This window comes from Parasteatoda tepidariorum, chromosome 8, assembly GCF_982258835.1.
Source record: "Parasteatoda tepidariorum strain Cologne lab strain chromosome 8, Ptep-v5.0, whole genome shotgun sequence".
Classification (NCBI taxonomy): Eukaryota; Metazoa; Arthropoda; class Arachnida; order Araneae; family Theridiidae; genus Parasteatoda; species Parasteatoda tepidariorum.
The window spans coordinates 96,260,993-96,284,608 of NC_141762.1; the positions used below are offsets into that span (position 1 = coordinate 96,260,993).

General features: G+C 33.4%; 1 protein-coding gene across 8 annotated transcripts in view; it reads left to right on the plus strand.

Moving 5' to 3' along the window:
- LOC107453622 (ankyrin repeat and BTB/POZ domain-containing protein 2) overlaps nucleotides 1–23,616 on the plus strand; it is a 442,842-nt gene that overhangs the window by 67,233 nt on the left and 351,993 nt on the right. For 4 of the 8 annotated variants that reach the window (XR_015435964.1, XM_087169461.1, XM_087169460.1 and 1 more), the window contains exons 2-4: nucleotides 13,633–14,077; nucleotides 16,835–17,572; nucleotides 20,649–21,727. Coding sequence is in view for 7 of the 8 variants with exons in the window: in XM_087169461.1 (XP_087025587.1) it covers nucleotides 13,677–14,077; nucleotides 16,835–17,572; nucleotides 20,649–21,727 (2,218 nt within the window). In the remaining variant the exon portion in view is untranslated. The remainder of the gene's footprint in view (nucleotides 1–13,632; nucleotides 14,078–16,834; nucleotides 17,573–20,648; nucleotides 21,728–23,616) is intronic. The other 4 variants (XM_087169464.1, XM_087169463.1, XM_087169465.1 and 1 more) reach the window with 3 other exon arrangements.

Consider the following 23,616-nt stretch of genomic DNA (forward strand, 5'->3'; position numbering starts at 1 on the left):
AATTTACAACATATTCTAATAACGTAAAGTCACCGGGTTGGGCCATAAATAATAATTACAATAGAAAACACGTCTGAAAATATATTATCTTTATTATTTGCGGTATATGCCTTTCAGTCTTGTATATGATAACGTAGTCTTTAATAACACTAATTTATTGTATAGGGGAGAGTGGGGTCAATTGTAACAGTTTTTACTTAACTATTTTTAACTAACAAAAATTCCAATATATTATTAGTATTAAATGACAGACGAGTAAAGTAGACTATCCTCTACTAGAAAAAAAAATAAATACCTTATTTTAAATGTTATTATATTAGTTATTAACAATTTTTGACAGTCGTGCACTTGTTACAATTGTCTCCACTTACGGGGTCAATTGTAACAGTTCATAAATTCAACTAAAACATAGTTAATTATGCATATTATCATAGTTGTGATATATTTTTTTATTGATCGAAATAGTAGTGATATTTTAGGAGTAAAAATAATAATGAGCGTAGACCTAAAGGGTTAAACTTTTAACTTTAAGGGGTTAAAAATTTTAATTTATGCTGTGAAAGGTGACAAATACAATAATGCACATGCAACATAATATAAATGATATAGGAAACTATTGGTGGTTCTTAAAGAGTTAAGAAATGGTTTGTAAAAATAAGATTATTTATTTTCAGCTGTGACAATCGTCCTTTTACTTATTGTTACAATCGTCCCCAAGACGCCATTTCAGCTTCATTTGTTAAAAACAATGCTAGTTAATTAACAAAACTAATCTTTTTTTCTTTAAATGTTAAATAAGGTGTCCACTTACATATTCGGTTCATAATTTTTATTTGTTTAAACAAAATTACTTTGTTACAATATAATATTCTAATAGCAAAAAAAGTACTTACTTAGCGTAAAAATATCTTTTGTGATGTAACTCTTTCAAAAGTACATAAAAATGGTTGCCAGCAGGTGTGTACATGTAGATTTATTAAATACACTTTGTGCGCCACCTAGGAACCAAATCTAGAACCCGACACTCGACATTTTTGCTCTGTTACAATCGTACCCTGTTACAATTGACCCCACTCTCCCCTACTATTTTTTTTACCCCATATGAACAAATATTCAGCTAGTCTATAGTTATGTGCAGAAACGTTAATTTTCGTGTATGTCTGTCTTATAACCATTTATGCTAGCTTCTTGAAATTTGAACAGCGGGTGCAAGGGGGAAATTTCAGAACTTAATCTTGAAATTTGTTTAAAAATTTCAATTAGTCCTTGCGGGAAAGACGTTTAAAATTTTTTTTTTAATAGCTATAACAATAAGCAGATGCGCTTTATTTTCTTTTTTTGTTCAATTCCAACTATAAGTTCATACTCTCCCTATATATCTTATTCAAATTTTCAATCTTTCATAAAATACTTCTTATTCATACACTCAACTTCAAATATACGTTTTTGAAAGTTTGTAGTGGATACCACTTGATGTTAATATAATTTTATTTAAATATAAATTCATTCATTAAATGTTGATGAGCGAAAAACGAAATGGAATTTTCTAATGGGTTAAGCGTTAGTCATCGTTTTAAAAATTTTACCAGTTTTTCAAATATTTTAAAAATAACATCAGTGATCATATCTAATTTATAGCTCTATTTGAACAAAAAAAATAATTTATACCGCACATTTAAATATTTAATTATCTTATATTCGCTGTGTAAGATAAATTCAATGAAGAACATCACATAACATTAACTCAATATTAACTCATTATGAACATTACATTCAATAAAGAACATACGCTCGTGTAGTTCACTCCGCCAAATTTATACTTTTATAGTTTTCTGATACTACGCGCTTTTTTATTTTTCTCAATCTATATATATATATTTCTCTTACACGGCGTCAAAAAAAAGCATCATTACAACTCCCCGAATGGCAACGCTAGAAAATCGACCCATGATTGCCGCTAAAAATGTCACATGCCAAATCTAGCTGAGATGGCTCAACATATAGCGCTTTTAAAAACGGAAACTGAAATAACCAGAGAGAGCATAAGCTAGGCAAAAGTGAGTAGTCTTTGTCGATAGATCTCTATTTTAGTATTTTGTCGAGAGCGTTTTGTTCAGTATTTTCCCGAATCTTAATATTACGAATTTATTTGACGATTTTTGATTTATATCACGAATTTATTTGTTTTATTATTGTTGTTAGTTATTCATTGAAAAATGAGTCTCAGTCCTGCTGTTACGATTTAAGAATTTTTACTATAGCACATTTCTAATAGGTTTAACGAATTACATGTCATTTATTTGAATTCAAATTTATTTTAATGACTTAGAATTTACTAAAAATATGTAATTTTTTTTTAAAGAAAAGTTGTTATATGGATTTGAATGATTGCTTTGAATTCTCTGAATTTTGTGCATTTGCAACGTACCTAAGTTAGTAGCGAGCGAAGCGAGCTTGGTTTGCGAATCAAACCATATTAGATTGCGTAGCAATTTTCGCGGGTTGGAGGGCGTTAGCGAGCAGGGGGCGCAGCCGACTAGTTCCTACTATTAGTTCACACTCTCCGTATATATATTTATATATTTTGTTCAAATTTTCAATTTTTTCAAATATTAATTCATTCATTAAATTTAATTAACTGAATTTAATTAATTAATTTTAGTTTTCTCTGGGAGAATCTTTTATTACTTTTATTTATTTAAAAATTTTTATTATTTTTCTTATGTCTGATCCGAATTAAAGATGTTACATTTAAATTGCTGCAGAAGTTGTTAAAATATATTTGTAGAAAATATTGAAATTGTACAAAACCGTTATGAGAGAGAATAAAAAGACTGCCACGTTTGTAATAGAATTGCAGAAAAATTCTATTACAATTTTACAAAAATTTTCCATTAAAATTTAATAAAAATAGTTAATGATTGAGCGGTTATTATGTTAATAATAAAAAAAAATGGTGATAGTGCATACGGATATTTGCGCGGAAATTAAACGAATTTGAAACTTGTTTTGCTAAAAAATGAAAATACCGAAAAACATAAATAACTACGGATTTCATTATCAGTTGGACTTTCATAACTAAAAAATGCAAAGAATTTAAGTAAAAAAAAAAATAAATTCTTTATCAAAATAATCCGCAAGCTTCCTATTCTGTTGTTGCATCATTTTTTCCCCCTCTGATCATTTTCCAATTAAATTCTCTTATTACTGTGTACCAGTGGGCATACTGTGCCCAGATTCAACTATAATCATCGCCTTGGCGTCAGTTTTAGTGTCGAACAGGTTTTGGCGAACTCACCCTGAGGCCACCCATGCCAGAAATAACTTTAGTTAGAATAAGTTAAAGAAGGTTGTCATACAATATTTACGATGTAGTAAGCTACTTTTTTTTTGCAGGGGGGGGGGAGGATTTTTATTTAATTTTTTTTCTTTCTGTGTAATGATTGTTTATTACGGTAACGGAACAGTTTGGGAAGTAAAAAAATTTTTTTTTTTAGATAATTTTTCCAAACAGGAAATCTAGAAGGTTAAACTGATGTATGAATGAAAATTCTGGTATAATGAATTAGTATTTTATCTATCTCTATCACATTATTAAATTTAGATGCAGTATGCAATAACATGGTGCGTAGGTGCTTTTAAAAACCATGGTGCTTTTTAAAACCATGTATGCAATAACATGGTTTTTAAAAAGTGCTTAAAGATGCTTATTTTCGATTTTCGGTATTTAAAAACCCTTACAGGTGCTTTTTTCATAGGGTGGTTTTAAAAAGTGCTTAATTTTTCCTTTTCGAAAATGAAATATTTTTTCTTTACCATGTCGCTTTTCGCCACGTATAAGGAGTAATTTTCACATTGTTCTATTCAACGTTTTCACAATTCATTCAACCACAATCCATTTCGGCGTACCGTCGGCAGCGGTCTGTCCAGACATTTTGTGAAGGGTCCGTTTTTCGTGAAATTGTGAAAAAATTACTCACATTCTTTCAACCAGGGTCCGCTTTTATGAATTTGTGCAAATAGGGTCCATTATTGCAAAAAAAAAAAAACTTTTTCAAGGAGTTTTTAAATTATAAAGACATACAAGATGATGCTCAACACTGTAAAATTATAATTAAAAAAATTAAATTTTAAAAAATAAACAATAATTGCTGCTTCTAAATTAGAGGTGCAACATACAAATATTTGGTATTTAGCCTATACTGCTGAACGCAGAATATTAATTTCGGACGAATAATGGAAGAATCGTCTGCCGAAGACAAAACTTAATTCGTTTACACCCATCTTTCTTGTTTTCTGCCCTGGAACTGGTTTATTCGATTAACAAAATAATAATGAAGATAAACAAATTTGTGAAGGGTCCGATTAAAAGAAAAATAATTTTGTGAAGGGTCTGTTTTTAAGTTAAAATATTTTGTGAAGGGTCCGTTTTTATGAAAAGAAATTTTGTGAAGGGTCCGTTAACGGACCCAAATTTCTTCTAAACAGACCCCTGGTCGGACAGTAGCGTGTGAAAGCGCCAGTCATTTTACACGTTTGATGAAACACTCGCGAGTCCACATGTGCGTCTACTGAGCTGGGTTTGATGAGCTTATTGCACTCTCGTGTGCAACTCTGCTGCATTTTGCAAGATATTCTCGATTTCAGGCTTTATTTTCCACCCTCTGCTATAGAACCGAAAAAAACTTTTGCTCATTTCATAATGGCTAACATAATCAAGAAAAGAGTTTTTTTGCCAGAAATTAGTTATTTTATCATGATAAGGTAAAGTCTTTGAAAATTATTTTGTATTTTGTTAGTGCTTAAAAATATTTTTTGAGTGCTTAAAAAGTGCTTTAAAGGTGTTTATTTTTTGTTGAAAGATTTGGCTACGCACCCTGAATAATGATAAAAAAATGTATAAAATTATCTTTAAGATATGGCTTGAAAAATTCCATTTCAGTTTATTTAACCACTTCTATAAAGCAAAATAAGCTCTTACAAGATTTTGTTAAAAATGTATGGGCTAGGTTCGTAAGGGTTCTTAAAATCTTAAAAAATATTTCTATTTATAAAACTATTTTAAATATGGTTCGTACTAGTTTTTATATTCTTTTAACAGCGTTTTGTTCTCCAAACTGATTTGAAGGCCCTTTAAAAAAACTTACTCCTTAGTTTTGGTTCTCGATATATGTTTCTAATTTTGAAGGCCCTTTTTAAAAAAAAAAACTTATTCCTTATTTTTGGTTCTTAATATTTGTTCCTAATTTTGAAGGCAATTTAAAAAAACTTATTCCTTATTTTTGGTTCTCAATATTTGTTTCTAATTTTGAAGGCCCTTTAAAAAAAAAAACGTATTCTTTTTTTTAGGTTCTTAATATTTGTTCCAAATTTTGAAGGCAATTTAAAAACACTTATTCCTTATTTTTTTAGGTTCTTAATATTTGTTCCTAATTTTGAAGGCCCTTTAAAAAAATCTTATTCTTTATTTTTGGTTCGTATTATTTGTTCCTAATTTTGAAAACGAGCAAATTTTTTTTCAAAAAAGAATCTGGTAACTGATGCAGGTTTGGATACTCACATTTTTTTATTTTGTTTGTATTCTCAAGATTCTCTATGTAAAAATATTAAATGCGTTCTCTTTTTTATTTTTGCAAAAATCTTTTTTTTTCCTCAATGCTTTAGAGGGTCAAAACCAAAGATCCTCTAGAATTTTGTGAAAAAACACATCAATTGACACGTGACAATACTTTCTGTAAAATGTCTTGGAACTGAACGTTATTCAGTTTTCTGCTACTTCAACACTATTAAGACTTAAATACATATAATTCAATGAAGCACGTAAAACGAATAAAATTTGAGTTCTTCAACACGTCTGAAAGATAATGCGCGTATTTTTCTCCGGTAAATTTTTTTCCCCTAAAAAGGTCTGTAAAACGAATAAAATTTGAGTTCTTCAACACGTCTGAAAGATAATGCGCGTATTTTTCTCCGGTAAATTTTTTTTCCCCTAAAAAGGTCTGTAAAACGAATAAAATTTGAGTTCTTCAACACGTCTGAAAGATAATGCGTGTATTTTTCTCCACTAAATTTTTTCCCCAAAAAAGGTCTGTTAAATGAATAAAATTTGAGTTCTTCCATACGTCTGAAAGATAATGCGTGTATTTTTCTCCGGTAAATTTTTCCCCCCAAAAAGGTCTGTAAAATGAATAAAATTTGAGTTCTTCCATACGTCTGAAAGATAATGCGTGTATTTTTCTCCACTAAATTTTCTCCCCAAAAAAGGTCTGTAAAATGAATAAAATTTGAGTTCTTCCATACGTCTGAAAGATAATGCGTGTATTTTTCTCCGGTAAATTTTTTCCCCCCAAAAGGTCTGTAAAATGAATAAAATTTGAGTTCTTCCATACGTCTGAAGGATAATGCGTATATTTTTCTCCACTAAATTTTTTCCCCAAAAAAGGTCTGTAAAATGAATAAAATTTGAGTTCTTCAACACGTCTGAAAGATAATGCGTGTATTTTTCTCCAGTAAATTTTTCCCCCAAAAAAGGTCTGTAAAATGAATAAAATTTGAGTTCTTCCATACGTCTGAAAGATAATGCGTGTATTTTTCTCCAGTAAATTTTTTCCCCCAAACAGGTCTGTAAAATGAATAAAATTTGAGTTCTTCAACACGTCTGAAAGATAATGCGTGTATTTTTCTCCAGTAAATTTTTTCCCCAAAAAAGGTCTGTAAAATGAATAAAATTTGAGTTCTTCCATACGTCTGAAAGATAATGCGTGTATTTTTCTCCAGTAAATTTTCCCCCCAAAAAAGGTCTGTAAAATGAATAAAATTTGAGTTCTTCCATACGTCTGAAAGATAATGCGTGTATTTTTCTCCAGTAAATTTCCCCCCCCAAAAAGGTCTGTAAAATGAATAAAATTTGAGTTCTTCAACACGTCTGAAAGATAATGCCTGTGTTTTTCTCCAGTAAATTTTTTCCCCAAAAAAGGTCTGTAAAATTAATAAAATTTGAGTTCTTCAACACGTCTGAAAGATAATGCGTGTATTTTTCTCCACTAAATTTTTTCCCCAAAAAAGGTCTGTAAAATGAATAAAATTTGAGTTCTTCCATACGTCTGAAAGATAATGCGTGTATTTTTCTCCGGTAAATTTTTACCCCCAAAAAGGTCTGTAAAATGAATAAAATTTGAGTTCTTCCATACGTCTGAAAGATAATGCGTATATTTTTCTCCACTAAATTTTCTCCCCAAAAAAGGTCTGTAAAATGAATAAAATTTGAGTTCTTCCATACGTCTGAAAGATAATGCGTGTATTTTTCTCCAGTAAATGTTTCCCCCAAAAAAGGTCTGTAAAATGAATAAAATTTGAGTTCTTCCATACGTCTGAAAGATAATGCGTATGCGTGTATTTTTCTCCAGTAATTTCCACAAAAAAGGTCTGTAAAATGAATAAAATTTGAGTTCTTTCATACGTCTGAAAGATAATGCGTGTATTTTTCTCCAGTAAATTTTTTCCCCCAAAAAGGTCTGTAAAATGAATAAAATTTGAGTTCTGCCATACGTCTGAAAGATAATGCGTGTATTTTTCTCCAGTAAATTTTTTCCCCCTAAAAGGTCTGTAAAATGAATAAAATTTGAGTTCTTCCATACGTCTGAAAGATAATGCGTGTATTTTTCTCCAGTAAATTTTTTCCCCAAAAAAGGTCTGTAAAATGAATAAAATTTGAGTTCTTCCGTACGTCTGAAAGATAATGCGTGTATTTTTCTCCGGTAAATTTTTCCCCCCAAAAAGGTCTGTAAAATGAATAAAATTTGAGTTCTTCCATACGTCTGAAAGATAATGCGTGTATTTTTCTCCACTAAATTTTCTCCCCAAAAAAGGTCTGTAAAATGAATAAAATTTGAGTTCTTCCATACGTCTGAAAGATAATGCGTGTATTTTTCTCCGGTAAATTTTTCCCCCCCAAAAGGTCTGTAAAATGAATAAAATTTGAGTTCTTCCATACGTCTGAAGGATAATGCGTATATTTTTCTCCACTAAATTTTTTCCCCAAAAAAGGTCTGTAAAATGAATAAAATTTGAGTTCTTCAACACGTCTGAAAGATAATGCGTGTATTTTTCTCCAGTAAATTTTTCCCCCAAAAAAGGTCTGTAAAATGAATAAAATTTGAGTTCTTCCATACGTCTGAAAGATAATGCGTGTATTTTTCTCCAGTAAATTTTTTCCCCCAAACAGGTCTGTAAAATGAATAAAATTTGAGTTCTTCAACACGTCTGAAAGATAATGCGTGTATTTTTCTCCAGTAAATTTTTTCCCCAAAAAAGGTCTGTAAAATGAATAAAATTTGAGTTCTTCCATACGTCTGAAAGATAATGCGTGTATTTTTCTCCAGTAAATTTTCCCCCCAAAAAAGGTCTGTAAAATGAATAAAATTTGAGTTCTTCCATACGTCTGAAAGATAAAGCGTGTATTTTTCTCCAGTAAATTTCCCCCCCCAAAAAGGTCTGTAAAATGAATAAAATTTGAGTTCTTCAACACGTCTGAAAGATAATGCGTGTGTTTTTCTCCAGTAAATTTTTTCCCCAAAAAAGGTCTGTAAAATTAATAAAATTTGAGTTCTTCAACACGTCTGAAAGATAATGCGTGTATTTTTCTCCACTAAATTTTTTCCCCAAAAAAGGTCTGTAAAATGAATAAAATTTGAGTTCTTCCATACGTCTGAAAGATAATGCGTGTATTTTTCTCCGGTAAATTTTTACCCCCAAAAAGGTCTGTAAAATGAATAAAATTTGAGTTCTTCCATACGTCTGAAAGATAATGCGTATATTTTTCTCCACTAAATTTTCTCCCCAAAAAAGGTCTGTAAAATGAATAAAATTTGAGTTCTTCCATACGTCTGAAAGATAATGCGTGTATTTTTCTCCAGTAAATGTTTCCCCCAAAAAAGGTCTGTAAAATGAATAAAATTTGAGTTCTTCCATACGTCTGAAAGATAATGCGTATGCGTGTATTTTTCTCCAGTAATTTCCACAAAAAAGGTCTGTAAAATGAATAAAATTTGAGTTCTTTCATACGTCTGAAAGATAATGCGTGTATTTTTCTCCAGTAAATTTTTTCCCCCAAAAAGGTCTGTAAAATGAATAAAATTTGAGTTCTTCCATACGTCTGAAAGATAATGCGTGTATTTTTCTCCAGTAAATTTTTTCCCCCAAAAAGGTCTGTAAAATGAATAAAATTTGAGTTCTTCCATACGTCTGAAAGATAATGCGTGTATTTTTCTCCAGTAAATTTTCCCCCCAAAAAAGGTCTGTAAAATGAATAAAATTTGAGTTCTTCCATACGTCTGAAAGATAATGCGTGTATTTTTCTCCAGTAAATTTTCCCCCCCAAAAAGGTCTGTAAAATGAATAAAATTTGAGTTCTTCAACACGTCTGAAAGATAATGCGTGTGTTTTTCTCCAGTAAATTTTTTCCCCAAAAAAGGTCTGTAAAATTAATAAAATTTGAGTTCTTCAACACGTCTGAAAGATAATGCGTGTATTTTTCTCCACTAAATTTTTTCCCCAAAAAAGGTCTGTAAAATGAATAAAATTTGAGTTCTTCCATACGTCTGAAAGATAATGCGTGTATTTTTCTCCGGTAAATTTTTACCCCCAAAAAGGTCTGTAAAATGAATAAAATTTGAGTTCTTCCATACGTCTGAAAGATAATGCGTATATTTTTCTCCACTAAATTTTCTCCCCAAAAAAGGTCTGTAAAATGAATAAAGTTTGAGTTCTTCCATACGTCTGAAAGATAATGCGTGTATTTTTCTCCAGTAAATGTTTCCCCCAAAAAAGGTCTGTAAAATGAATAAAATTTGAGTTCTTCCATACGTCTGAAAGATAATGCGTGTATTTTTCTCCAGTAAATTTCCCCCCCCAAAAAGGTCTGTAAAATGAATAAAATTTGAGTTCTTCAACACGTCTGAAAGATAATGCCTGTGTTTTTCTCCAGTAAATTTTTTCCCCAAAAAAGGTCTGTAAAATGAATAAAATTTGAGTTCTTCCATACGTCTGAAAGATAATGCGTGTATTTTTCTCCAGTAAATTTTTTCCCCCAAAAAGGTCTGTAAAATGAATAAAATTTGAGTTCTTCCATACGTCTGAAAGATAATGCGTGTATTTTTCTCCAGTAAATTTTTTCCCCCAAAAAGGTCTGTAAAATGAATAAAATTTGAGTTCTTCCATACGTGTGAAAGATAATGCGTATATTTTTCTCCACTAAATTTTTTCCCCAAAAAAAGTCTGTAAAATGAATAAAATTTGAGTTCTTCCATACATCTGAAAGATAATGCGTGTATTTTTCTCCAGTAAATTTTTTCCCCCAAAAAGGTCTGTAAAATGAATAAAATTTGAGTTCTTCCATACGTCTGAAAGATAATGCGTATATTTTTCTCCACTAAATTTTTTCCCCAAAAAAGGTCTGTAAAATGAATAAAATTTGAGTTCTTCCATACATCTGAAAGATAATGCGTGTATTTTTCTCCAGTAAATTTTTCCCCCTAAAAAGGTCTGTAAAATGAATGAAATTTGAGTTCTTCCATACGTCTGAAACATAATGTGTGTATTTTTCTCCAAAAAATTTTTTCCCCTAAAAAGGTCTGTAAAATGAATAAAATTTGAGTTCTTCCATACGTCTGAAAGATAATGCGTGTATTTTTCTCCAGTAAATTTTTTCCCCTAAAAAGGTCTGTAAAATGAATGAAATTTGAGTTCTTCCATACGTCTGAAAGATAATGCGTGTATTTTTCTCCAATAAATTATTTCCCCAAAAAAAGGTCTGTTATAAATGTTTCAATACTGAGTCAATATCGGAATAGTTTTAAAGAATTTGTTTTTCGCTAGAATAGAAAATTTATCTACCAGGAATATTCCCTGTCAAAAAAGGGGTTATAGCTTCAGCTTCAGACGAGAGTAATCATGGGTAGAATCCCGGACATACTTTATTGACTGTCCTGGCCAAATCAAAATTTTTGATGGTTTTCCATTGATCGACCAACATAATTTTGATGGTAACCATCAATAATTCCACTATGAACCATTACATTTTTTGATGATAACCAACATAAGTAACCATCATCCCAATGTAGGAATTCAGACTGATTTGTGATGGTCCAACTTAGGAATAATATCTTGTTTTGATGGTTTGTTCATTTTGAACCATCAGAAATTTCCATCATCGTCTATAAAAGAAAAAAAAAATTTTTTTGGTGGTATATTCCTGCTGAACCAACAAGATTTTCCATTAAACTGTCATGAAAATGCATTGTTGTACCATTATGGACTATCACGTATTTCCGTAGCATACTAGAAATCAAATGTTGAAGCGATCTTGAACAACCATCATCACAATGTAGGAATTCGGATTGATTTATTTATACGGATTGATTATATAAAAAAACAGCAAATTGTTTTGATGATATATTCCTGAGTGAGAACTAAGAAGAATTCCCATGAAATCATGATGGAAATGTACAGTTGGAATCATCATGGATTGTTGGTTCATGAGAATCATACTTCTCTTTACGGTAAAAAAGTATTAAAGTAAATTATGGTATTAAAGTAACATTTTCCATCATGGAATCATGGAAGTTTGTTGGCATATCAAAGACCATGATCGCATAAAGGAAAATGTTGGATGATGGTGACCATCAAATGATGTTGGACCATCATGAATCACACTGTAACCAACATAAACCATCAAATTTTTTTGAGGGGACCATCAAGAATTTTGACTTGGGTATCTTTATTAATGTTCTAGGATACATCTGTGGTCTCCTTTTATGGATCTCAAATTGCTCAATTTTAAAGATTTTTGAATCAGGAATAACAGTTGTCTTCTGAGTTAGGTTTAAAATTAAAACAATGTGTTTGTGAACGTTATTGCGTTGAGTTCAGTGCCTCTATGCTTTTCTTCGGGGGTGAAATCTACCCAAATAAGGTTAAATTATACGCTATCGCAACACTCGAATACGCCATCTGGGGAGAAGACCGGGAACTAAGTCCAATGTAGTTTTCAGTTCCACATAGTTTCCTAACTTAAACGTTTTTAATCCAATTGAAAATCAAGACAGAAACAAACGTACTTCTATGTCTCTTTACACGCTAATGACGAAAGCATGCGAAGTGTTGCCATGAATTCTGTTCTACGCCACCTGCAGTCCAATTCAACAGGAGAAAAAAAAAAGAATTGATTCAAACATACTTATTATTAGGACTGAGCGATAAATCGATGCATCGGAAAATATCGATTCTATGCAATCATCGCCGATCCGATGCAATTTTTCGAACACGAAAAATTTCGAAATCGAAAGTTCGGACTCGAAAGTTTGGACATGAATCTTTTCGAATTCGAAAGTTCACAATTTCCGATAATTTGAAAGTGCAGTTCCGATGCATCGGAAATTGTGATTTACTGAAATGTGTACTATATTTCCCGATGTATCGTTGACATCGATATCTACACGTGCGATGTTGAGCATTGTTCCCGATAGTCCATCGATGTCTGAAAGCTCGCGCGAAGAGTATTTTCCACCGTTAGTGTGCAGTGATAACTGTGGTGATAATCGTTATCTTTCCCAGTATTTTTTACATCGTGACCTCCTCGTTTTGCTGACTTGATGAATCCGAATGTGATTGAGAATCGAAGTGTTGTTGAATCTCTTAATTATGGAAGTGTTTTCTTTTAATTGTGTGTGTGCAAATACTGTTGATTTTTTTTTTACAATCAATCCAGCCGTTTAATGTTTTTTAATCGTTATTTTGCAACTATCCATGTCTTTAAATATTGAGAAATAATTATAAAAAAAAGCAACGTTGATTTAAAAAAAAAATAGAACTTACTAATTGCGCATTTACGCAGTACTAAACGTAAAAAATTAATGAACCGAAACATTAGCATGACAATACATCAATATCTTAGCATCGCTCAGTCCAACTTATTATGGTTGCTGAAAATAGAAATCTTTGTTATAGTGATACTTAATGAATCATTATAATTGCCGAAATTTCTTAAGAGGACACCACACCGCTCAAGAAAATTTTCTTCACAAACTCTCTTTTTTTTTCTTTATTAATAAGTTGGAATTTAAAGTGTATAAAAAGTGAGTTCAGACAAACCTTGAGTAAGCCATGAAGCTTCAAATAAAGAAAAAAATACTTCAAAATATACAAATGAAAATAAATTGTGAGTAGATAACTTAGGAATACGCAACTGAGAAGTTCTCTTCTAATAATTTGTTTGCATTTTAATATATTTTCAAGTATTTTTTTCAAGCAAATAAATCTTGTACGTTTCGTGTGATCGAAACTGAGTAGCAACAACACGAGTCGGTGGGATGGTGTCGCAGTCACAAGTAGCAATCCAACTGTTCAGTGTGGACCATCCCTCGAAGTAGGCGTTTTCAGATCAAAGTGAGAGTTGCCGTCAGGGTAGGCGTGTTCACATCACGTCCGGGTCACCAATGTGGGGGGAGAGTTGAATTCGACTGATGTCTTATACACTAGTGAATTGCAATTATATTTTTGTAGTGGTAGATACACTACAAATTCATTTTGACTTTAACCGTAGCTGCTCTACATGCATTTCAATTTTATTTCCAGGGTGGTTACCACCACCACCTCACTGATGCTTTCCTCCCGTGATCATGTCCTCTCCTGTCCCTGAATTCAGAGAAGCTCACCAATATTGGCAGCCCCTTCTCAACAATGACATCATCAGGCCCAAACCTCGGAGAGTAGGAGAGATGAGCAGTAAACAACACAGTAGTAGTCCACCACTCATCCAGAGGACATCCAGCAGGGAGAGGCTCTTTGGGGGAAATCCCTTGAAACCATTCGACAAAGATGACGGAGATGCACCACCGACGATTACTAAAGCCAGCAGCAAAGAGAATCTCCTGCAGAGTCCTCCTGCCACCGTGGCTGGTGGCAGGAGTCCTAGCAAAGAAAATTTGTGTTCGCCAAACAGCAGAGAAAACACGCCACATTCTTCAGCACCTTTTCTGAAGTCAAAGGAAAAGTCGCCGCCCCACGCCAATGTTTCCAGGTTAGATATTTTCTTTTTATTATTCCATTAAACGCTATATTCCGCCCTACCCTAGGTGCTACGAGCATACCTGCCACGTTTCCTGTTTTTTTTTTCCAACGATAACTCCTGTATTTTACGATTATCTCCCATTTACCCGTATATTCTCAAATTTCTCCGTATTTGTTGAAGAAATTAAAAAGAAAAATAGCGATAAAATACAGCAAAAATACTTCTCTTATTCCTCAACAGATGGCGCTATTGCTATTACTGCAGTATGTTGAGTGTTTATACTTTAAGTAGTAGAGCCGTGGTGGCTCAAGGGATAGATCGCTCACCTCCCAATGGGGTGACCCAGGTTCGATCCCAGCCACAGCTGGTCGATACGAATTCCGCACCCGGCTTGCAGCACAGCGCTGACGTAAAATATTCTCAGGGGTAGACGGATCATGGGTTAGAGTCTCCTTGACGTCAGACTAACCGTGGGAGGTTTTCGCGGTTTTCCTGTCTATGTAACACAAATGCGGGTTAGTTCCATTAAAAAGTCCGCCACGAAGGCGAATTTCTCCCAATACTTGATCCAGGGGTTCTCCTGTCCCCTGGATTGGGTTAAAAATTACAAGGCTACGGAATTGAACATCAGTAGTCGTAAACCCAATTTTGGGAATGCTGTTCAACGACGGTTATAAAATAAATGACATTGTTGTTGATTTATGTCGCACTAGAGCTGCACAATGGGCTATTGGCGACGGTCTGGGAAACATCCCTGAGGATGATCCGAAGGATAAAATAAAATAATTCACTTAACGTATATATACTAAAAAGAATTTTGTTTGTTTATAATAAATCTTGTTTAAAATTAATCTTCGGCATCACCTTCTATATCAGAAAGCCTCCACACGATTTTTTTTTTATAAGTTGTCTGCGCAGATTATTTAAAAGGTGAAGCAGTTGTGCGCATGAACCCAATTTCTGTTTTAAAACTAATTGAGAAAAATTTATTATATATTTGAAAATTGAATTTCTGGTGGTCGGCAAGCAAATGAGACAAAAACCAATCACATCCATAAATTAAACAAATTTTTAGACATATATTTTCTACCACTTTCTCATTTTTGCTAGAATTTGTATTGAATGGCTCGTTCGTAAACTGGTGGCAGGGGTCCGATCGAACTACCTGTAAGAAACCGTGTGGAGGTTTTCAGCTATAAGGAGGCGTTGCAATAGCGCGGCTTTTTCTACCCTAGATGCTACACGTTCCAGTTTTAGCACTTGCGAGATATCTCGCGTTCCCGTGGAAGGCGATATATTCCGTCATTAGCGATTAAAGTGTTAATAGATTTGAGAGAAAATTTAGGGAAAAATCTGGGAAATGTCTAGTTGTGCGCAAATTTTTTTAAAATCGCTTAAAAAGTTCAAGAGATATATAGCGCAAAAGTAAAACTAACATTAAAGGATCAAGCTCATTAAATTAACGCTATTCTGATCTAACTATTGGGGCTATATTTACCACGTTGCAGTTTTTGTGTCTGATTTCAGAACTAATATCCTCTGCTCAAATTAGTCAGCATATCCCCGCGGTCATCCCCGCGAACCGTCAAGAACTTAAAAATTTGACCATTGGACCAAAACTTATTCAGAATGTTTTTTGCATTGTTTAGCAGTTTAGCAAGTACTTTATCCATATTCGTACATTATAACGAGAATCTATGCTTCGAAATCCAGTTTGAAAGACCTTTTTTTAAGAAAAAGAATATTGTTCATATCGTACCTTTGAAGTGTATAATTCAGTTATTTCATAAAATAACTTCTTCTTTGTCAGCGCTACAGCCCCTTGATGGCCTTGGCTTCCTCAACAGCTGACAAATGCCAGCGCCTCCTATCCATGTCAACTCCCTTCCAATTTCTAATCTTTAGTGTTTTCAAATCATTTTCGATGTCGTTGAGCCATCTAGTAGGGGGTCGTGACCTCTCGGGATTCTAAAAGGTGACTATTTTCATGGCGCTATTTTCAGGGCTTCTCCATAGATGGCCCAGTCATGTTAGCCTATTATTGCGGATCATTTGAGTAATTTGGGGCTGCTTAATGTAGAGCTCGAAGTTATATCTGGTTCGCCAGCATCCCCTTTCTTGATTATAGAATAACTGGGTATTTCATTAAAGGTCTGAACAAGTCAGCTAAAATACATAATAGATGAAAAATTATATACCTAATTATTCCATGAAGTAACTAATGAAAAGCAGTGAAAAATAAACGATTTCAATGTTATTTTATAAATTATTTGATCATAAATTGATGAAATCTCTTTAAAAAAAATAAATATTATCCCTATTGAGGATGATTAATTGATAAATAATAAAGAAAAAGCAGATAAAATTTATTACAGCTTATATTAATAACAGCAATAACTACGCCTAAAAGCAGCGGAATGAAGCTTACGCAAACGTCATTGCAAAGCAGCTGTAAGTGGTTCAAAACTGGTTCAAAGAACTTTTTTGTTCCGTATTTCATACTTTATCGATCAAGTAATTGTTATTCTATAGAATACCTTGTTAAATCGTAAAATTCAATAATTTTGTACACTTTAACTGACTGTCTAGTTATTCCATGAAATACCTAGTTATTCTTTATCACTTCAAAATGCAAAATGATTGACATTCAGAAATGGAGAATTTACATTAAGATTAATATTAATTGAGATTTATATTGTGCTATCAAAAAAACTGAAACTTTAATTGCTAAGTTTTTTTTTAGTAATCTGTGGTGTATATTTTTAGGGAACCTTCTCCTCTTCACAACAGTGGTAGACCGCCAAGCAAGGAGTCTTCAGTCAACACTATTCAGCAGCCAATTATCTCTAGACCGTCAAGTAAAGACTCTTCTTCAGTGCCATCACAGCTACGGAGTACTAGTAGGTCATCCAATAAGGACGTTAGTACTTCCCGGCCACCCTCAAAAGAGCCAATCACAACAGAGATTCGCGCTCGAACTCCCAGTAAAGACTCTTTAGTGAATAATGCTCCTTCTCATCGAATAAACTGTAAAACTCCAACTAGTAAGGAATACAATATTTCTAATAACTGTAATACTTATTCCCACCCACCGGAAATGTCCAAGCTACAACGAGATCAGCACCATTCAATTGTTCATGCCAAGAGCTCGCCAGGACTTAGCACCAAAACGTCTCCAACTTTCCTGAGCGAAACACAGTACTCAGAAAAAGATTTCAGGGGTCACCAACTTGTGTGGGAATATAAGGATGCAGAAGAGGATGAGTTCTCGCCAGATGGTCACTTATCGCCGTATATGGATTCCATGTCCAACACAGATTGTGGCTCTCTTAGTAAAAGTTCCTCAGATGGCGATCCTATAATATGTCGCCGAAGGCCGCCAACTCGACTGAAATCTAAGAGAAGAAATATTTTGTCTTTCCCACAGGTCTTAGGGTTGGATGATGGGCGGCTGATTCAAAGACGTCATGAATGTTACGGAGGATCTTCTAGTGATGAAAATAAGTAAGGAAAAAATATATTTCATTATGAATTCTTTTAATATTGAAACTAAACACCTTGGGAATAAGAATAATGGTATGATACTTGTTTAAAATCTCATCGATCATTTTTGACGAAACTAAACACCTTGTCAATAGGAATAATGGTATGATACTTGTCTAAAATCTCCTCTACCATTTTTGATAAAACCAAAAATTGACACCAAATAGCATGATTTTTCATCTACAATGGAAAAATAACCACATGTATTTAGTACGTAGTTTTCCATTGCTGACGAAAATCATGTTTATCTCCTTTCTTTTGGTTTTACCGAAATGGTACATCAGATTTTACACAGGTTGATTATAATGCTGTTCGCACCAAGTCAAAATTTTTGATGGTTTTCCATTGATGGATCAACATAATCTTGATGGTAACCATCAGTAATTCCGTCAAAATTTTTGATGATTTTCCATTGATGGATCAACATAATCTTGATGGTAACCATCAGTAATTCCATCATGAACTATTATATTTTTTAATGGTAACAAACATAGGTAACCATCACCCCAATGTAGGAATTAGAACTGTATGTGTCATGATGTATGAATCTATGATGATCCAACATTAAGAAACCAAATTGTTTTGATGGTATATTCCTCAAAGCCAACAAGAATTCCCATTAAACATTCATGGAAATGTATAATTGGGATCATACTTCTATTGATGGTTAACCATCATAGTATTAAAGAAGCATTTTCCATCATGGAATGATGGAAGTTTGTTTGCATATTTTTTGAACATCAACATGTTGCATATTTTTTGAACATGTATAATCCAGACAATTCTTTCAAGTAAGACACTATATACAGTGGTGGCTAAAAGTGTGGGCATTTTTTGAAAGTTTCATGTTTTTCAACTTTTTGTGCTTGTAGAATATATTAATTTTCACTTAAATACAAACGTTTATATATCAAATTGAAGGTAATTTAATGTAAAATTTAATAACAAAACCAGATTTAAAATATCTGCATTACAAAAAAAGTTATGCACATTTTAGTAGAACATACTAACACAAATCGTTTTAAATGAGGACGTGTTTTGTAATAAAAGCGTACTAGCAAATCACAAACACTGTTCTTAGGACTAATCAAATGTCTGTAACTATAGTTTAGGTTATTTGGATGGTAAAAGAGTTATTGTTGTGGAAATATTTTGCGGAATGATGCATACTATAGTACAATTAAATAGAGTATTGCTGTTTTTGAATATTTAAAGTCCTTTTTTTTAATTAAACTAATTTTAAACAATGTCATCAACAAGAAGAACTAATTGGACATCTACAAAAAGAAGCCGAATTGTCATATTGAGAGAAAATGGCCTCTCTTTGCCTGAAATTTCAAGACAAGTTGGTGGTTCAGTGACTTGTTCTGGTGTACGAAACGTTCTGTTTACGTTATGAAAAAACGAAATCAGTGGAAAATAAAGCCAAATCAGGCCGAAAAAAAATGCACAAGTGCTACTGCCGATAGAAAAATTAAACGGCTATGCCTTCAAGATTGAAAAATTTAATCAGATGCCATTAGATGTGAAATGAATGCAGCGGGTATTGCAATAAGTTCAAGAACAATAAGAAGAAGGTTATCAGGATTTGGACTACAAGCTAGAATTCCAAGGAAAAAAACCATATTTAAATCAAAAGCAACGCGAAAAACGAGTTAAGTGGGCAAAAGAACACATTAAATGGTCAGAAAATCAATGGAAGCAAGTAATCTGGAGCAATGAGAGTAAAATATCGCTCTTTGGTAGTGATGGTAGAAAATACGTGAGACGTAGAGTAGGTGAAGCACTTCCATGCTACTTTAACCTATGATGGTAACTTAATATATTAAGAACTGAAAGAAGAAAAAACAATATTTTTTAAAGAAAATATAACTGAAATGTTTAAAAAATTTTAAAATTCGAGAGATTTTAAATGAATTACCCAAGGGAATGTTAATTTTTGGTCTATATTATGCTAATGGCATTTGATAAAGCATTCGATCTATTGTGATTTAAATTAATTTACACTATTACACATTTTTTTAGTTTTCATTGAAATTGTTCTTTTGCAGAATTCATTACTTATAAAAGACTTATATTCATAATTATAAACTTTTGTTTGCTTATTGTTTATGCATTTATTTACGGAAAGTTAAGGATAATTCGAAGGAAAAAAAACTTAATGATACATTTGGGTGAAATAATTTGTTTAAATCTAAGGCAAATGTAAACAAAATAACAATGGGATTTAACATAAAATGGTTAAAATCATATTAAACTTTTTGAAATCAAACTATAAATAAAATAGTAGAACAAAGTATAGTATATAGTATAAACAAAGTATCATATAAATTTCTTTATTTAAATATTTCAATATTTGATTCCGATTAACGCATGATAAATTAATAATTTTCTACAATAAATTTGGTGTTTTGATATAATTGATCAACGCAAAGTAAAATTCCTACAGAATACATTTCAAAAAAACTTCTTGATCCAATTATCGTAAAAAATTCTAGCACTTAAGGTGCCGGTTCTTTTTTACCATAAAATCCATTTTTACCGGAACATGTTATGGAACAAAAAAATCAGATATACCGTAAATTTTACGATAACAATTACCGTAAAATCACTGAATTACTCAGATTAAATAAGCATTACTCTGAACATTAAGATAAAATATTTCACGGTCAAAATGAATTGTATTGTAAAATTGATTTTAAGGAGGATGCACCGAAAGTTGCCGGTACTTTATACCGTAATTTGATCTGGAATTTTTTACAGTTTTGACGTGATTTTAGAAAAATAAACAGAGTTTTTTTTTACTTAAAGTATATTTTCCTATGGGCTATTAATGGATGTAACCATACGATGTATAATGGAAATTAAAATATTCGAGGAAAGCATTAATATGCGAAGTTTGCCATCCATCTTAAGAGTAAAATGCTCATTTGGAACTAAATAAAAGAAATTCCCTGTAATATGCATGAAAATAACTGCATGACTTGTACTAATTTCATACTAATTTTTGCACTAATTTGTACTAATTTCTGCACAGTAGGTCCTCTGGGCATGCCAGTATGAGTGATGGCCAGTCTTCCTACTTAAGCTCCTCTCCTACAGATGGCGTTCTGTCCAGAGTCTCTGGTCGATTGTGTGAAAAATTAGACGAATTCAACGACGGGCGAGCGGACTCATCAGAGCAACGGTTCGGTAGGGGAACTCCCTTAAAGTCGGTGCCGGAAGACGAAAGACTGCTTACGTCATCTCACCACGCTTCCACGAAAGTGTGTCGAAAGCCCACACCCTCTAGGAAACCCCACAGGACACCCCTCGAAGGTGCCTGTGGACTTGAAGACATTCGACAGGCTATCGAACAACTTTCGGTGCGTACTCACGGATCCAGGACTAGTTATTCCACGTCTACGTATTCCTCCGTGAGTGGTAGTGAATCCGAACCGGTCAGACGGTTGATGAGGCACTCCAGCCTCGAAACCATCAACACCAACATCACAAACGCCGATGAGTTCGTTTGGGTGGACAATCACACCCGTTTGATGGAACTCCAGAGAGTGCCCTGGTCCAATCACGACATTTTGAAAGTGATGCAGACGGGCAGGTTGAGAGAGCACCTGGGACAAATATCGATGGAAACCGTGCCTAGGTTATCCTACCTACTCCAGAGACCTCTGGTGAGAATCGCCAGAGAAGCTCAAAGGTTTTCCAAAACTTTGGGAATGTGCACGAAGCAGGATATCAGTAGTTCCTTGAAGACTGTACTGTCACCCGCTCTGGCAGACAGCTGCATCAAAGCTTGTCACCGATCTGCCGCCATTTCGGCTGTCAGCGGTGATCAGATGAAACTCAGCAAAAGTGCCAGGGCTGGTCTTCAGCTGTCTGTTGGGCGTTTTCATAGGTGGATGTGCGACGTTCGAATTGGTTCCTTTGTGCATCAGTATGCTGCCATCTATCTGACGGCGGCAATCGAGAATCTTCTGGAAGAGATAGTGCTCCAGTGCATGCCTTTAGATGGCATGTTTACAGCCACAATGCTCGAAACAGCCATATCAAATAGTAGTGATTTCTGGGGATTATTTCAACCATTTTCTCATTTGAATGCTGGAAGGACCGCGACGGGTAAGTTTCATATTTAAAAGGTCTCTGTATCTGCACAAAATATCCTTTGATCACCATACAATATAGCTAAACATGGGATTTTGTCCCACTAGATATTTCTTTTGCGATATATTCCCCAATTTGGATGATAATATTGTGTTCACATGATTTTTGTCTGATAGTGACAACTTCAAGGCAGGGTTGGCTAATCTTTTGAATACATCAAATGGTAAAAACAAGAAAAATGACATTAAAAACATATAAGATCTAAAATAAGATTAATAAAATAATTAAGATAGTCGACCAAAAGTTCAATTGTCCCCTTTTCAAGGCGAAGTGCTTCTAGGATTAAAAATGTTCTAAGGTACTTTCGGGGTAAGCAGATCTTCTAAGGTATATTTTAGAATTTCATTAATTTTTCTCCTGCAGTCGATATCAGCATAGAATTGACGTCCTATTTTCTGCCACGGAGCGTCCGGAACTTTTAAATACAATGTGCCATGTTTTTTTTCCACTCTAATTTATGGATGGTAGTAAAGCTAAGCGCAGATGGCACTAGGGGCTAAACTTCATCGCAAGACTTCGGGTTACTACTTCCGCCTGAATTTTTACGCCTAAGCTTGAAAAAAAAACGCATTATCCAGTATCATTATACTTGTACTGTTTTGAATATAACGCGTTTTTTTTCAATCTAACTTTCAACGAAACAAACAACATATGAAAGACTCTGCGCACGCTTTGTATGATGCTACACAAACAAATATCAAAACATGGCTAACCTTAAAGGCCTGGTTTCTTAGGACAGGACGCCGTCAGCTGGAAATCAGCGCTAACCTCTGATTGGTTCATTTGTGAGTTTGATAGTATACGTCATCGAACGCTCATCTTGAACTACAATTGCCGTCCAACTCAACTGCAGTTGGACTACAACGTGACGTTAACCACAGAAGCAATGGCGGACGACATCCAACAGCACATTGAAATCAGCCAAGATTTTGATTTTGACATTAAACATAGCTTCTTAATTAAACATATTATAGCTGAGCTAAATGAAGAGTGCTGTGTTTTTTCTTGGACAAAGTCATTATTTGTTCTCTAAAACACTGGTCGACAATAACAAAATCAAAACAAATTCAAAATAAATATTTGTTTACGTTATTAACGCATGCGCAATGAGAGATAATGTCTGCGTTGGACCGACTGCTCACGCTGAGCTAACAAAAAAGTATTTTTTTGGCGTCAGCTCTACGTCAATTTTCCGCTGACGCCCAGATAAGGCGCTTGTCCTAAGAAACCAGACCTTTTTACACTTGTTTTTAATGCCATGATATTAATTTTGTTAAATTTGTTTTAGGCTCCACGACCTGGTAGAATTTATAATTCGCAGAAAACTCTTATGAATCGTAAAATTATGTGTCAATTTAAACAAAAATCACCAAAATAAAACTTTCTAGAATATTGAGCCTGCTCACACATTGCCTCGCAAGGTTAACATAAGCGGAGGGGTACACCGGAAATTTTCTAAATCTCTTACTGTTTTAGGAAGCTTGTTATTATTTGCATTCAGTCAACCAGCGATATGCGGCTTACAACTTGTGTACAATTAGTCATCTTCTTTTCCCATGCGCCCTCAGTGTGTAAAACTATGATTAAATCGTCTAGAAGTATCTATAAATTTCGCATGATATAAGAACTGAATAAAGTGCAACGGTTTGACTACTCCTGTTTCAATACGATGTTTTGTTCAAGTGGTATTCTAATCCCAAATCTCCTGTAAAATCTGATCTCCGTTTATTTCAAGAACGTTTCCCTAATCCATACCTGACTAGTCTCCTGTTTATTAACGACTATCTCCTGTTTACCCGTATATTCTAAATTTCTCCGTATTTGTTGAAGAAATTGAAAAAAAA